The sequence below is a fragment of the Rhinolophus sinicus genome, linkage group LG05 (assembly GCF_036562045.2).
Source record: "Rhinolophus sinicus isolate RSC01 linkage group LG05, ASM3656204v1, whole genome shotgun sequence".
In the NCBI taxonomy this organism is placed as follows: Eukaryota; Metazoa; Chordata; class Mammalia; order Chiroptera; family Rhinolophidae; genus Rhinolophus; species Rhinolophus sinicus.
In genome coordinates this window covers 111365829-111383429 of record NC_133755.1, presented here as the reverse complement: position 1 = coordinate 111383429, position 17601 = coordinate 111365829, and the positions used below count along the sequence as shown (strand labels likewise).

Genomic DNA, 17601 nt, shown 5'->3' with positions numbered 1-17601 from the left:
TAACTACACTCAATAATATAGATGGCCTTTAAATGAATAATGACCAGTGAGAGAAACAAGACACAAAAGAGTACATACTGTGTGATTCCATTTCTATAAAGTACAAAAAAAACCAAACACAACCGAAAACCAAGAAAAAGGAATTTTCAGAAGGCAGCACAGCAGTTAACCTTTGGGGGACAGTGATTAAGAAAGGGTAAAGTAGAGGTACTGGTCATATTGTTTATCTGGAGTGCTCAGTTCTTTTAGGATATGTGTTTTTTTTTTCTGTATGTACATTAAACTTCAATAAAATGTTCAAGAAGTGATATAAAAAAGTCTAGAAAAATATATAGTGAGGCCTGAGCGTATTTTAAAAAAAATATTATTAAGGAATGTTCAAATAATTGAAGCAGGGTTCCTTGCCTGGAGCCTTGCTCACAGGACTCATGTTGATTTATCTTACAAATCTGTGAAAACTTATGCTAAGCATCTTGACATCTTACAGAGAATAAAGCAGTTATTGTTGTATAATCCTGAAATGTTAGTTTTTGCAAACATTGTATAAACACAGTTTACAAAGTGGTCCAGAGTAATCAATGAAAACACATGGATTTATCATTGCAGCTTCTTCTGTAGTGAGGCGTAGAGAATGTCCAATGTTGTGATGGCATAGATGGCTGCTTTAATTAAACAATTTTCATAAAAGGCACCAAATATATGTGAACTCAAATACTTTGAATGCAAGACTCATGTAGAACTAGAAGCACACAGCAGGTCTGCGCATTATTAGATATCAGTGAAAAAAATCCCAAACAACAGTACAACAAAAAATGGGACCAAGACATTACCTGTCATTGTTATAAAGAATTGGAGGTGAAAGAGGCTACTCTTAGAAAAACTGAAGATTTTTAACAATGAGACCTGGCCCCTTCTTTCCTTCCTTCCTTCCTTCCTTCCTTCCTTCCTTCCTTCCTTCCTTCCTTCCTTCCTTCCTTCCTTCCTTCCTTCCTTCCTTCCTTCCTTCCTTCCTTCTTTCCTTCCTTCCCTCCTTTCCTCCCTCCCTCCCTCCCTCCTTCCTTCCTTTATCAAATTGATCTCAATGGCTAAGCTCTTATTCCCTTCATTACTCTTCTAAAAATGTCTTATAAATGGGAGGTACAGAAGGAGCAAGTGGCATCTATCTCAGGGTTGGTGCTAGTTAAGAATCAAAATGGAAGTAAAAAGGATACTTCTTTTACTTATAAGAGTATATTGGAGTATAAACTCCAGTTACTTTGTTCCATTCTTAGTTCTCTTTCTCTCAGATATTTGATTCTAGCAACTGAACCTCATGGCCACAACCATATGATCAAGTAGCTGATGCCGCCATACTTAAAGGCCAAAATCACATAGTGGTTGGCAAGAAAAAGAAAAAAAAGCTCCAGAGGGATTTAATTTACATGGCAGATATACACGCCAAAGGAGCAGAATCAAAGCCATTTCCCATTTATTTACCATGAATTTACCATTTATCAGGTGACCCTGGTGCTTTAGGCAGCTAAACAAAATCAAAATTTGTTCTATAACTACAATGTCAGTATAATTAAGTTTTGGGGGAGTATTTAGGTTGCATTGTCTGGAGTATTATAGCTATGGCACATTTGACCCTTTCTGAAAATGTTAATTTCAGCTGAACCATACAAAGATATAATTAACATGGAACTGATTATTTTCAGAGTACAGAATTTAAGCAGTCAGATAATTAAAAGATTCAGGATGAAAACCAGTAATCCCTTTCCCCACCTTGCTTCTCATTAATTTTTGTTCCTTAGAGGCAACTGCCTTCAATTCTCATAGATGCTCCTTCTATCTTTAAGAATCCTAGATTTTAAGGATTGTCCTCATACATATATTTCTTGATTTTTCAATTTTTGGCACTATCAGTTAACTTCCTACCATGAAAAATAGTGACATCCCACTTACACACTCTCCTCCCTTCCTCTCATTCTACCAACAATTTTTAGTTCAGTTACTATTTAGTGTTTGCTTTACTACGACCCTCTAACTATTATTCCTAGGTCAGCAATGTGATGTAACGTGACCTTTTCTTTCCTATACATATTTTTTGTTTTTTCTTGGAGTTATTATTGCCCCATTTTAATTTCTTAATTTGCCTTTATGTACTTATTATGAATATATTCCTGAACTTTCCAAAAGAACTCTAAAATTCCACTAGTTTACATATATCATGAAATGAAATCTGTCAGTTGCATTCTGCACTTCCTTGAGGATCTTTCTCCTGGAGCTCTCCAGCCGCATGCTCACTCTGCTCTCCAGGCCTGTTGTAGCTTTTGTCCTGGGACTTCCCTTCCCTATCGTCCTAGCAATTCCCTTTGCTCTTTCCTGTGTTGGATCTCTTGTTTCCTGGATGGCCACATCTCTCTTTCTTGGTTTATCTCTTTGTTTTGGAAGAATAATTCTATTCAAATAGCTTCTTATTTTTCTTTTTAAAGTCAGTTTGATTGAGGTATAATTGGCTTACAAAATTGTAAGATATTTGAAATGTACATAGTGGTGAACATATATATATATATTTCCCCCATCTAGGTAATTAATATATCCATCATTTCACATATTTATCTTTTCTTGTGTGTGAGAATATTTAAGTTCTATTCTGAGCAAATTTCAATTATATAATACAGTGTTGTTATCAACTATAGTCCCTGTGTTTTATATTAGATCCAAAGACCTTATTCATCTTATTTATAGCTGAAAGTTTGTAGCCCTACCCTCGAGTCTCTGGCAACCACTTTTTACTCTCAGTTTCTAGGAGTTTAACTTACAAAAAAAAAAAAAAAAAATTAGACTCTACATATAAGTGATACCATGCAGTATTTGTCTTTCTGTGTCTGGCGATTTCACTTAGCATAATGCCTTCAAGGTCCATCCATGTTGTTGCAAATGGCAGGATTTCCTACTTTCTCATGGTTAAATAATACACCATTTTGTGTGTGCGTGTGTGTGTGTGTGTGTGTGTGTGTATGAAAAACAGTATGGAGGTTCCTCAAAAAGTTAAAATTAGAAGTACCATATGATCCAGCAATCCCATCATCCCATTTTCTGAGAATATATCCAAGGAAAATGAAAATAGGATCTCAAAGAGATAGCGACCCTCCCATGTTTATTACAGCATTATTTACAATAGCCAAGACACGGAAACAACTTAAGTGTCCATCAGTGGATGAATGGAAAAAAAAGATGTGAGATACATTATATATATACATACACATATATGTGTATATATATATACATATATGTATATATGTATATATATATATGCATATATGTATATACACATGTATATATGTATATATATACATACATATATATCTCAAGTAGGTTCTTAAGAGTAAAAGGAAAGGAAGTTTTGAGATCTTCCATGTCTAAAAATGTCTTTATGTTACTCTCATACTCAATGAATAGCTTAGCTGAGTAGAATTTTAGGTTGGGAACTATTTTTTCTCCATAATTCAAAACATACTGTTCCACTCTGGTAGAATTTTAGGGTTACTAATGAGAAATCCAACGCAATCCTGATTCTTGACCCTTTGGATACTTCCTGCCCAGAAAGCATTTAGGATGCCATTTATTTGCAAGTATACTGATATCTCACTGTGATGTCCTCAGTGTGAAGTATTTTGTGCAGAGGGCTGGGCACTTGCTGGGCCCTCTTACTGTGGCCCCTCAGTTCCACAGAATAATAATGTAATACAGTTTTCATAAAATCCTCCCTTTAGTCTCTCTGTACTCTTTGAGATTCTCCTGTTAGTTGGATATTTGAACTCCTGGAAGGGTTATCCAATTTTCCTATCTTTTTTGTCTTATTTTCCATCTCTGTGTTTTTAATTCTACTTTCTAGGAGATTTTCACAACTTTATCTCTCCTTTGTTTTCTTCTGCTGTCATATTTTTCACATCTAAGAATTTTTTTCCTTAAATCTGTTCTTATTTGTGACTGAAGCACTAAAAAAGATTTATAAATTCTGTATGAATGCTTTAAGTATATTGATTGGTGGCCTCACTTTAAAGTAGCTGGGTGAAAACTCAGTTATTTCACTAGTCAAAGCCAAAGTTCCTATTTATTCTATCTATCATCTATCTATCTATCTATCTATCTATCTATCTATCTATCTATCTATCTATCTATCTATCTATCTATTTTTGGGCCAGCTAGCTTCCCCATAGCAGCATCCTCTAATCTCTTCCTTTCAGAAAAATAACCCCATCTGTCAGCATTCATTTCACAAACTTTCACTTAATTCCCTAGTTTCTGTTTCCAGTAAAGCGTCTTGGCTCCACCCTGAACTGATCCAATCTGTCCAGAATTAATCCTCTAACATGGAACTTGTGAAGTACCTTTAAATGCTAATCCCAAGGCTTCAGTTTTTATATGTGTATATATACATACCTATATGTGGGAACACACACACACACACACACACACACACACACACACACGAGGATGCAACTGCTGCTACTTAAAAGGAGTAATGGATTCAGATCAGACACCAGGGATTTGAGTCATAGCTCTTCCTAGGCTTATCCTGGGGATCAAGTGACATAATGTATTAGAAACACTCTGCAAACTAGAAAGCACTTCACAAGTCTTAGGCATTATTAATAAAAGTTGCGACATTCGGGCAGGTATTCAAAACATTAGTGAAAGCTGCTTTCTTTTCCCAGACTGCTCCACTTGAAATGAAAAGTTAATTTAAATGAATAATGCAAAGATATTAACGTAGCTAAATTTGCTGCAATCTGCTGGGGTTTTAAACTTTTCCCTAAAACCCTGAAATGCTGGTTAATTTAGTTGTCTCATCAACCAAATGACAAAGCTTTTTGGGTATTTCAGCGCCCTTTTAGAAAGATAGTGGCTCTGGCTTAAAACACATGAGATTGTTCTTGGTCTTGACACTTTGTGTGTTCAGCAAACCAAGGCAGGTTTACTGGGTAAGAAAATGAATGGATCAGCAAAGGAGGTCGGCTTTTCAACCTAGTGCATCCTTAGAAATAAATTTCTGCAATATAAAATTAAGGCTTAAAGCCCTGAATTCTGGCTAAGTGTCAGAGCAAAGAAGAACAATAAATATACTTAACACTTATATAATTATTTCTATGTCTAATAAATAAACTGCACTTGGATGGGGGAAACAATTGCTTTTCAAATTAGTAGATTCTACTTGATTACTGAAACCACGATTAGGTATTCTTGAATGTTTCAAACCTTTCATTTTACACTCCTTTTTTTTGTTCAAACAACACAGAAGCTAGAGTTTTAAGTAAAAGAAAAATTAATGATTTGACTCCATTGTTAGCTATGTTTGTACAAGTTCAATTATTGATCACAATGTTATATAACCGAGTTCAATAAAATAAAATTCTAGCTCTCCAGGCGAAATGGTTCAGTCAGCCTCTTGTCTACCAATGAGGTTACCGATGAGGAAGGCCTTGCCTTGCTTTGGCTGTGGATACATAAATGTCTCTGGTCCAGTGATTTGCTGCAGGCGCAGTAATCTATTTTCAAGTTCAATTGGAAATTGCTTCTGCACAATTTAGTAGTTGATAATGATAAGTTAGCTAAGGAAAGTCCCTTCTGTTATTCTCTATAGCTGTCTTGTGCAATATGACAGCTAATAGCCACATATGGCTACTGAACACTTGAAATGTGGCTAGTGCCATTGAAGAATTGAATTTCTAAATTTAAACAGTCACATGTAGCTAGTGGCAACTGTGTTCACAGCATAGCTCTATATCATCACAAGGGTTTCATGCATAAGAAATTCCTACAAAGGCTCCCTTTCTAACAAAACAGCTGATATTCTAAGATGGTTTTTGATCTAGAGTCCCCTTTTAATATCCAGAAGTGTTAAGGATCTGTACACAGAAGTGGTTGTATTTTGAGTAGGTGGTGATTGAGAAAATATACAATAAAAAGCTAATAAGTAAGGGTTTTAAATAAATGTGAACTTAATTTGTGACAATAGTATCTCCATTCTCCTGAGAGAAAGTAACCTAGATATGTGTAAGCTATATCATAGGTTCCATATGTAGACAGGGCTTGGTGCCCGAATGGATGCAAGGAACCCATGGAATAACTTCTGTAGTCACAGGTTGGAAAACATTGTTCTAGAATTAAAAGATAAAAAATAAAGGATAATTAACAGATAAAAATAGTAAGGGGAAAAATTCTTTAGAAGTATGGAAACACCTCATAACTAGCTAGGAAGTGCCAAAGGATGGAAGGCTACAGTTTGGGCACCAGCGGATCTCGTGTGCATACTAGAGTGTGTGACACCTCTTTTCATCATGGCGATCATCATTTGGTTTCAGATCTTAAACTCCTACTACTTAGGGATCTCTTCCTTCAAGAAAACAAAGCTTACTTTATCTTTAATACTCTTTTAAAACCTGAAAATTTGAAAAATAGAGACCCTCAGTGGTTTGCATTAAAAGTCATGCCCAATAGTCCATTTCCTTGTCAGTAGTTGCAGAATAGGTTGATTTAAAAATGAATATCCTCATTTAACCATCAGATACAAAACAGATATCTTTCATAGTGTAACTGAATCTCCCTCACCCACGTCTCTCCCTTGCTCTGTTTCTGTTGGATGTACTTCATATCACAGAAAAAGGCTAAGAAATGTAGGGCTGTGTTACTACAACATGAAGACAAGTCTCTTAGCACGTCAAATCACCCCAAACTCCTTCAGTTAGGAGTTCTGGATCTCTCACTGACTGGCAGGAAGGGAAGTAACTAGATTCCATAATTAAATACCAACTCTACCTTATGGATCTATAGAAAAATATATTTTGTGATTCTTAAACAACCCATTTCTAGGATGGTGCTACTCCCAAAAGATATGGATGGCAAAAGGAGAAGCATTCCTTTTAGTGTTTGAAGCAAATCCTGATCCATTGACAAGAAAATGAAATGTTTAACAACGTATACGAGTTAACTTTCAAATAATATGCTTATGATTTGATATTCTCAAACATTGATATATTCCATAATCTTACCAGCTCTTACAATAGGATAATCATTTCAAGTTAATGCTCTAGATGGCATTAAAAGTAATTCTACAGGTACTTGACCTTGACATTCTAAACAAATATGTTCTTCACAACAGTGGCATCCATCTAGCTGGAGAAGGTAATTGTAATGCAGGGAACAACGTCATGTTGTGCTCCATCACTTAATGATCAATTATGTTTCACCAAGTTATTCATAAGACATACTAGGTTATTCCAGGAGCAACACAGATGCTAACCTCTTCATGGCCTTGCTGGCATGGCTAATTAACCTTGACAACACATTGACTATTTACTGAAAATATATATTATTTTTCTGTTTGGGAGCAGGGAACCTTTGCCCAAATCCAATACTGTATGTTAAGTTCCAGCTTTATTTTAAAAAACAAAACAGAACAGTAGCTCTACTAAGCAATGAGACCCAGCAAGTGCAATGGGGACAGATGTTGCCATCTACTTATTACCTGACATTTACCTGAATGAGGTTGGCAGCTGGGTTCCTTCTTTTCTCAAAGTGTTTCTGGCGGTGCTGTTCTTGTACTTTTAATGCAAAACCTGAGCCAAGAATGCCCTGGAAGAAAATACATAAATAGTACTTAAATCTTTTTAAAAGCACTGTTAAATACTACTAATATTAAAAAGTAACCCTCTAAAATGAGTCTGTGAAAATACAAACAGTATGCAACCTGTCCGTAAACATACTAATTAAAACAAACACTATTTACCTCTAGTATAATACCATGGCTAATGGCAAGTTGTTGGGCAAGACTGCCAAGAAATATAACAACTTCTGTTCTTTAGTAAATCAACCAGGCATTGCCATTTATCGTGTTTTGTGGTATAGTAGAGACACGATAATTACAAATAAAAATCACCATTAAAAATATTTTTTGTGTGACCTTCTCTGTAACATTTCTTTATATCTAAATTAGAGTAAGTGGCACTATCCAGTGATGGAACATGGAGGACATGAATTCTGGTTTTGGACAGAGGTAGATTTTAAAATTAGGACAGTTAAAGTCTCACTGCTGTGGACATGGGAGTTTTTCTAGCACTTTGATGAAATTACTGAACTTTATGTTTTCCATTTATGAAATGGTGGGGGAGAGTGTTTAAAATCTGTCCGAATTGAATCCTCATGATGTTATAATTCTATATCTACCAAAGTAAAGTGAAAGGGAGTAGGGAGAGGAGTGTTATCCAGATAAGACAAACGCTCAGTTTTGAAGACACAGAAGGTTTCCCATTTTGCCTGTTTTGTTTAATGAAGATAAGAGCATGGTTAGTGCAAAGTATATTCCTATTTCTCTGAGTTTTAATCTCACGCTTTTGGCATTCTTTACCTTTTTGATGTTGGCTCACCTATTCAGATTTTAGGGTTAGTAAAATTATATGCCACTCCTATGTTTATGTTAATTTTTTGGCTGGTTTGCTTTCTTCTGTACATCAACTTGATCTGCGAAAATTTCGGCCCTTTAAAATGTTGCCCTCTTTTCAGTTTGCTTTCGTCTAACATTGTGGAATCAAGATCTCAGCCTTGGGCTGGCTTTTGGAGCTTGTTAAATTCCATCTCTGGGCTTTGTCTGTAACTGTCTACTTTATTGGCATGGGACATGAGCTCTACTCCTTTCAAGTCTATGGAGTGTACTTGCTAGCTATAAATTATTAGCTTTTTATTAAACTTCAAGGAGTCTAACCCTTGGGTGAGAGATGGGGTGTCGGCTAAGTACTAAGTCAGTATTCATCACAGATAAGCAACGGTTGATTTTCTTTTCTTTATATCTTTAAAGTAGCTCAAAGATAGTATAGGCTGCCTGGCGAGGTGGTGGGTTTCTCATCTTTAGAGGTTTTAAGGCTCAGCTGGATGACTGCTTGGCTGAGATATTTTTGGGTTCTAGATAACCTTTAATCTTCCTCTTATCTTGAGAATCCACAATTCTAAGTCCATTTGTGACAGTAACCAGATAATAAGTAATGTGATTACAGTAGTCCCCTCTTTATTCACAGGTACATGTTCCAAGACCCTTAGTGGACACCTAAAACGCAGGTAGTACTGAACCCAAATGTACTATTTTTTCCCTATACATACATACCACTGATAAAGTTTAATTTATAAATTAGGAACAGTAAGAGATGAACCACAACAACAATAAAATAAAACAGTTACAACAATATTGTGTAATATGTTATGTGAATGTGGTCTTTCTTTTTCTCTTTCTCTCTCCCTCCTCTCTCTCTCTGATAACAGCTGATATGGAGAGGGCCACTGAGTGGCTAATGGGAGGGTAGCGTATGCAGTGTGGATGCTCTGGAGGAAGTCCCGGCAGAACTGAGCGCGAGGATGGGAGATTTCATCAGCTATATACTCAGAATGGCATATAACTGAAAACTGATGAATTGTTTATTTCTGGATTTTTTCATTTTAATACTAATCAAGGTTGACTGTGGGTAACTGAAACCACAGAAAGTGAAACCACGGGTAATGGGGGGGAACTATTGTATGTTTAAAATACAGTTGTATGATAATACTATTTGCTATTAATGAGCAATGTTTGACTCGATTACTAATTAGGAAAAATGACTGCATCATAAAATTAGAAATTATGTCATAGGTTCTGTTTTCCATCTCTTTTTCAGTGACTGTCTCATGCTAAGATCTTTTTCTCATACAGGTTGTGAGTACACAAACTAAACTTTATAAAAACCTGAACTGTATGATCTTGTTTTCAGATTTAAACAACATTTCCCTCCACTTGGAGGTTATAAATATGGCCCTCCATTTCCAAATCCAGATCAACTATAGGCATTTGTAACTCCTAATTTTTTCCTGCTATTTAAGATCACTTAGGAAAAATTTATTTATTTTCTTTTTAATGTCATTTTTCATAAAGTATAAACATGTAAGAGAATATGAAACATTGGAATGTATAGCATATAATTATACTATGTATTATGTATAATCCACTCAGATGGAGCACAATTCAGATTTGTAGATATTGAATGAACAGCAGTAACTACCATTTTGGAGCACTTAGTATGTGGATATGAGGTTCAGAGTTAAACCCCTTTTGGAAAATGAAGACAGACCCTATGTAGCATAAACTTAGCATCTGCCAAACAAACCACAATGTGCTGAAAGTCACATTGGCATTGCTTAGAAACATGTATTAGTTGCTGGTAAATGTTTGCTACATATCTCTTGCACCATACTGTACATTACAACAGTTATTAAGCCAGGTCTGCTTATCATGTCATTATGGCTCCATTCCAATTTTCTATCACCTCTCTTAGCACACAGCTCGGTGAACCTAAATGGAAGTTTATTAAAATAAAGTCTATTATGTTTATATACTTGTATATATACATATACATAACACACACAGATATTATTTGTGTGCCATCCCTTCAAATATTGACACCAATAGATACAAATTCTTAGAAATTGAGTTTTGTTTTAATCCATTTTCTAAGGTAATATGACTTACATTTTCAGGTTTTAAGTTTTAATACTATGCCAAGAAGTGCTACATAAACACCACATGGAAAGAAAACATGCTTTGGTAGCATTTAAAATATTTATCCCTGATATCTTCCAGATTAAATGAGCCTAATGTGTACCCCACACATGGCAAACAGACCAAACTGGAAGATACTCTTAGCAGGAACATCTAGCAGGAGGGAAGGAAGCATCCCAAAGAGAAGGGCCTGCCCCTCAGGCCAATGCCAGGAGCTGAAGCTGCCTCAGCAAGTTTGTAAGCTCAGCATGCAGTGGGCCTCAGGGAAAGAAACCCTGCAGTGGAGCTTGGGAAGGGTGGTTGGTCTGCATGACTCTTCAATGTACAGGAGAATCCTTCTACTTTGAGGGAAAGATGGGAAAAGGCTCTTCTCTTTCTTGGTCCTCAGGTTTCCTGGGTGGGAGAAACCTCAAACAGGGGTGGCCTAGAATCCACATCTAACTTTCTTGGCAAAATGCCAATGTGCTCTCCTAAATTTCAATCAGACATGTCAGCTGGTGCGTGCACAAGACATAATGGCATTTCCAGCCACATATTTTTTTTTTAATTTTATTTTTTTAAGGACTATATGAACTATTTAGTCTTTCATTCAATATACAAGAACTCAGCATTTAATGTGAGGTTGCAGTAAAAAGACACGTGGTAAAGTTTACTTTTCTTGGCATTGTTAGGGAATGTTCTGTTCTGTGAAAGCAACTTTTTTGATTTCCAACATGTATTAATTTAATTGCACATATAAAAATTTATAATCACTTTATCGGGAAAATTTTCCAAGAATGATTACTTAGTCTCTGATTTTGAACCTAACAGAGTGACACATGTTAACCTTCCTGTGATGCCCAGAGTTTCTTGATGGGGACCAGGTGTTTCTTTGTGCCGGAAGCAGCCAGCTCCCAGACGTGGGTTGACCCTAACACTAATTGGCCCTAGGTCTTTACTCATTTGGAACACTTTTTGTAGCTTGCTTCTTAGATTTTCTTTTCCTTCCCTTGTTAGTCTTTCACCATCTCTTCCTGTTGTCATGTTTGTTCTATCAGCCTACCTCAATATTTGTTGTTTATAATATTTAAAGAATTGTGAAACTAAGCTCTAAAGAATTGTGATAGCTAAGCTCATCAAAATTTTCTCTAAATTAAGAAAAGGTTATGTGTAGGTCTCAGGAGGCTCTCCTACGAGGACAGCACACATACTACTGCGATTTTAACAGCCTAGAGATTGCCTACTTCCCTGTTTGTAGTTTGTCACTGGATCATGGAGATTGTTACGTATGTGGCCTTAGGATTTGTATAAACACAAAAGCAGCAGGTATCTTGTGCCATTATTTTGGGAAAAAAGCCCAAGACTGCATTTTATTATTTATAAATTTATTTTCCTATAGGGAATTTGATTATTGATTGAATCTCGGCTATGTTTTAAATTATTGACATTGACAGATAAGTTGACTGAGTATGTGAGATGCTTTTTTGACGCTCCTTGATTTTGTCATTTTACAACAGAAAACACATATATTTAGGTTCATACAGAAAAAGGTGTTTTATTTTTTATTTTTTTATGACAAGCACTGGACTTACATTATCATGTAGGTCTTCACAAAATTTCTCTCAGCAAAATAATTCTTCCTCCACTATATTGATGGAGAAATGTACCCAAGGTTATTGTTATAGGCTGAATTGTGTCTCTCCAAAATTCACATGTGAGAGTCCTAATCCCTAATCCCTTAGAAGGGACCTTCTTTTGAGATAAGGTTTTCACAGAGGTAATCAGGTTATAATGAGGCCATTAGGATGGGCCCTAAATCAATATGGCTGGTGTCTTTAAAAGAGGAAATTTGGACACAGACATGTACAGAGGGAAGACGATGTGAAGACTCAGGAAGAAGACCACCTACAAACCAAGGAAAGAGGCCTGGAATACATCCTTCTCGCATAGCCCTCATAAATAACCGACCCTGCCAGCTCTTTGATTTTGGACTTCTAGCCTCCAGAGACAATACGTTTCTGTTGGTTAAGCCACCCAATCTGTGATAACTTGTTACAGCAGCCCTATGAAACTAAACTAGTCATATAGATAGTCTGTTACAACAATAGAATTTACAATGGGGTCTAATGCTCATGCTTCTGCATGGTGTTTTCAGTCTCTTCTCTGTGACCTAGTGTCTGGGACAGAACGAGCTGGTCAATCTGGAGTTGGGCAGTGGCCATGGGAAGGATAAGCACATCCTCTGCACTCATTCATAGGCACAGAAGGAGCCCCGCGAGTTCAGGGCTGTGGTATGAAAATCCCCACTGCCTTGACTCCCCTTGGAGGGGTGATCTGGGGGTCTCTACTTGGCAGACACTGTGCGGTGAGTCAGTTCATGTCTAGAGCAAGACTGGGGCTATTGTTCCTTAAGCATGACTGCTGCCACTGCTTTAAAAAGTTTTTTGGGGGCGGCCGGTTAGGTCAGTTGGTTAGAGCACAATGCTTATAACACCAGGGTTGCCAGTTCGATCCCCGCATGGGCCAGTGTGAGCTGTACCCTCCACAACCAGATTGAAACAACTACTTAACTTTGTGCTGATGGGTCCTGCAAAAGCACACTTAAAATAAATAAAAGTTTTTTAAAAAAACAACTCTTTTTTTGTTGGCTCTGTTCCCCCACGAGTGGTGGCCTGAACAAAAGTGAGAGCTTGTGGATTGAGGCAATTTGTAATATTTTGACCAATTTCCTTTAAAGAAACAAGAGGAGAAAATGATCAGAAAGACAAGCTTCAACCATTAAAGAGAAAATAATCAGAAGCTTAGGAGAAGATAAATGTGCTCTTCATTCTGATAAGATGCAGAAACTGCTCATTATGAAAAATCAATGATGATGACACAAAGAATAAATCATCTGACACACTGAAAACTCTTTAAGGTCATATGATTTTCACTCAAATGGGTCTGAAGAGGCAAATACTCCACTTGTGCCCATCCATCTCTTCAGTAGCACACATTATAAACCAAATTGGAGTGATCAGTTTAAAAATAAATCATTGTCTTTATAAAGATTCTAATGTATTTGTAGCATGTTGCCTGAAAGGTGATGCCATCTGAATTACTATTTGGTCATAAAGATCTAGCTGGTATAAAACTCTCAGGTTTAGCATCTCCAAGGGAAGAGTATATTTTATAAATTATCCACATAGATATATGTAGAAAAGTCAACATTATATCAGAAAAATTATGTTTGTAAATGATATAGATATGTTCTCGGGCATATGAATTGTGAAAACTCACACTAATAAACCTCTAAGATCTTATTTAAACTGCTTTGTTTTTGCAAAGATACTCACGGCAGGAAGTGCAAAGAAAGAAATGCCGAGGAGCGCAAAGCCTGCAGAAAGCAATCTTCCCAGCCAAGTTAGGGGAGTTTTGTCTCCATAGCCAATCGTTGTCAATGTAATCTAAAAACAAAATAAATAGAATGTGCAGCTTAAGTACGTGAATGTTAGGACCTATGAACAGGAGGCAAAGCAACGTTTCCACTAAATCATTCTTCCACAAGACTTGTTGGCGCATTTTATTACTGTGCTTTAATTTTCCATGACGCATAACAGAACTTCTCTTTGTTTAAGATAGGGAATAACCTACATACTTGTTTCTCCCTTATAACACAATTTTCCATCTTTTTAAAGTGTATTCAAAGAAAGGTTATTTAAGTAAGTGGATAACCATCAGTGATACAGAAATGATAGCACCACGGATTTAGGACTCGATCAGTACACAAAGCAATTATTTACGTTAATTATGGCTGTCCATTTATTATCTTGGCAGGCACTTCCTGAAGTTCTCGTGCATGCAAGGTACGTGTTATGATTTGTAGTGGAACAAAAACTAGAGGTACACAGTTCTTGTCCTAGGATATTTATGGCATAAGAGGGGAGAAATGTCACACACAAATCATTAAAACACAAAATAGAGCAAGACAGGTATTATGATGGATGCACAATTAATCTGCCAGGGGAATTCAGAAAACAGATTATTACTGGCTTAGAGGGGTTGAAGAGGTTTTATTGGGGAGATGTCATCATACTAAGGCTTTGAAAGAGGAGTAATATTTTGAGAGGCAGAGATGACAGAGGGTGATCTGGAGTGGGCTGGGGGATCAGGTGACCAGCTACACAGCACTGAGGACAAATAGGCTAAGTTCTAAAAAGTCTATGTTGTTCATTTGAGCTGCAGCCTGGTGGGTCTGAAGAGGATTAGTGAAAGAGGAGGTTAACTAGATATGCTAAAGCTGGATCAGGGAGTGTCTTTGAAAAATGATAATTAGATCATGTCTCTTCCCTGGTCAAACTGCTCCAGAGGTTTCCCAAGCCACTTAGGAGTTCTAACTCCTCTCCAGGGCCTGTGATCCGGCAGAATGATGGGGCAATTGAATTGGAACAGTGGCAACAGTACTACGTGGTAGTGGAGAATAAAGAGACGTGTTTAGGAAGTTCAGTAGAAATACATTTATTGGCTATCTGGGAGCAAGGACTTGACAATTTCAAGCGGAAGATGGCCGCACCATAAACAAAAATATAACGAGAAAGAGAAGGCTTTGGAGCAAAGATGAAGTTTGGTTTTGCAAAGAAGGGTTTTCAGAATGTCAGTCTGACTCTGATCTAGAAATGTTGAGCAGGAAACTGAGATTGAGAGGCTGAATCTTTGAGAGAGATTGGGTTTGGCATGAGATTTGGGTTTTGGAATCAGGTCCAGGGTTATTTATTCCCACTCATTTTGGGAATAAATGAGATTGCAGAGCATTCCACAAAGGGGTCCAAAGACACCTCAGGAAACACAGACATTTAAAGAATAGAAGAAAAAGGAAAGCCAGAAAAGAATAAATTTTTTAAAAATTAGGAGAAGTAGGAATGGGTTACGTAAACAGAAACTCAATGGAGAAGAGAGTTTCACAAAGGACCAGGTGATACCTGCTGTCACAGGCTCATAGATAACAAGAAGAATGAGGACTGAGAAAATATATTGGATATGGAGATGGGTGGTCACTGGTGATTTCTAAGAAATTGGTTGCTTTGGTCATACCATCTTATCTGGGCTTTGAAGGACGGGTAACATTTTGAGAAGCAGAAATGATAGAGGGAGATAAACTCCATGAAGCCAGACCTTTCAGAAGCATTCCACTCAGCTGACCACCCCTTCTTAGACTCTCTTCTTTCCTCACTTCCATGGGTTTCCCTTTATATCTTTGGTGGCTCCTCTTATGTAGCCCCTCCTTCTCTAGTCAACCTGTATTGGATTCCTACGGTTTGGTTCGGTGTCTTTTTCTGTTTTTAAAAATTCTATTTTCCTCAAACTTTCCTTTCTCTTCTAGCTCCTCTATTTTTTTCTCTTCCCAGGTGGTCTTAAATGTTCTCATGGATTTAAATACCATTTTTAAGCTGAGCACACCAAATTTTACTACCAGGCTAGACCACTGTTCTGAGCTCCAGATCCATAATATGTGGTTGATATTTCTTTCTTTCTTTCTTTCTTTCTTTTTTAAATTTTATTAGTTTCAGGTGCACAAGACAAAGCAAAACTTAGACGTTTATCATTTATATCCCTCACACTGTGTGAACCCCCCTGCCCCCATCCACTATCCCTCTGGCATCGCACAGAGCCAATACATTTCCTGTGGTTGATATTTCTATTTGGATGTTGCACATGTTTAAACTTAACATGTTTAAAATAGAACTCTTGTTTCTCCCTAACCTGTTACTCCCTCAAATGTATCCCCTCCCACCTGAATCCAGAGCTCCGCCATTTAGCCAGCTGCTCGTGTCAGAAGGCTCAGAGTCATCTTAATGGCTCTGTTCCCTCACTCCCCTCATTGAATCTCGGCAAGTCCCATTCATTTTATCTCCCAAAGATATTGCAAATTCCTCCCCTTCACTCTATCTCACATTCAGGGACCATGGTAGACCAGGCCACTGCAGCAGTCTCTTAATTGCTCTTGCCTCCCTCCAGTTTCTTCTCCACACATTTGCAAGGGGCATCATTTTCTTATTGCCCTGTAACAATAACTTCAATGGCTCCTCTTTGAATTCAGAATCATTTCTAAGCTCCTAACTATGGCCTACATGATCCGGTCTCCGCCTGTCTCCTCAAGATCATTCTGACTTCACCCTCGCTCACTGCATTTTAAACACAGTGTCCTTTCAGCTCCTCAAAAAAGCCAGATTATTTCTGCCTCAGGGCCTCTGCACATCCTGTTCCCTCAGCCAGAATTGCTCTTCTCCTTACTCTTCCCTGGGCTCCTTCTCATCCTTCTGGTCTTTCCCCCAAATATCCTGCTGTCAGAGAGGCCTTCCCTACCCACTTGGTCTACAACAGCGCCTCTGGTCATCTCTATTTCAGATCCTTGTTTCTTAATGTCACCTGTCATTAGTAGTATGCTGTATTTTTCTTTGGTGGACGGGTCCTTATGTCCTTTATGAGAAGGAGGAACCATGTCTTCATTCTGTTTTCTCCTTAATTTCTAGCATAATGCTTGCCACGAAGTAGAAGGAACTCAATGAAATATTTAGTAAATCAATCAAGTATCCTTTCAATATTATTGGTGACAAATGGAATGAGAGACATAGGGCAGGAGCTCCCTGAAATCTCTGACATGAGGGGAGGCTTTCTAGGATGTATTTGTGCATGTGTCCAGAGAGGATGAAATGGAAAAGGAAGGGGTGGTGGTTTTACGATGGGTTAAGGTACCCGAGGAGGCAGAGGAAACAGGATCAAGGGTACAGTTGAAGGGGTTAGCCTTGGCAGTGTGAAAGGACACCTCTTCCACTGTGGGGGGAAGATGTGGACACAGTGTGAATGGAGGGCAGGGCTGGGAATGCTGAGTCTGTTCCCTTCCATTCCAGTGAAAGAGAGGGCAGGATCTTCTGTGGGGAGTGAAAGGTTTTGTGGGGCTCTGAGGGTGTGTGAGGGTGTCAAATACAAGTCAACAAGGGGCCTACTGTGCAGAGGAAGCTCATTCAAGTTTGGAGAGAGGGACTTTGTAATAGAACCTAGTCACCAAATTAATCAAATGC

The 17601-nt window shown here is 37.6% G+C and overlaps 1 protein-coding gene across 2 annotated transcripts in view; it reads right to left on the bottom strand.

Annotated features, from left to right (window-relative positions):
• KCNQ5 (potassium voltage-gated channel subfamily Q member 5) overlaps positions 1-17601 on the bottom strand; it is a 529926-nt gene that overhangs the window by 69536 nt on the left and 442789 nt on the right. For both annotated transcript variants that reach the window (XM_019749337.2, XM_019749338.2), the window contains exons 6-7: positions 13879-13989; positions 7525-7620 (exon numbers count right to left, since the gene is read on the bottom strand). In XM_019749337.2, coding sequence (XP_019604896.2) covers positions 7525-7620; positions 13879-13989 — 207 coding nt within the window. The remainder of the gene's footprint in view (positions 1-7524; positions 7621-13878; positions 13990-17601) is intronic.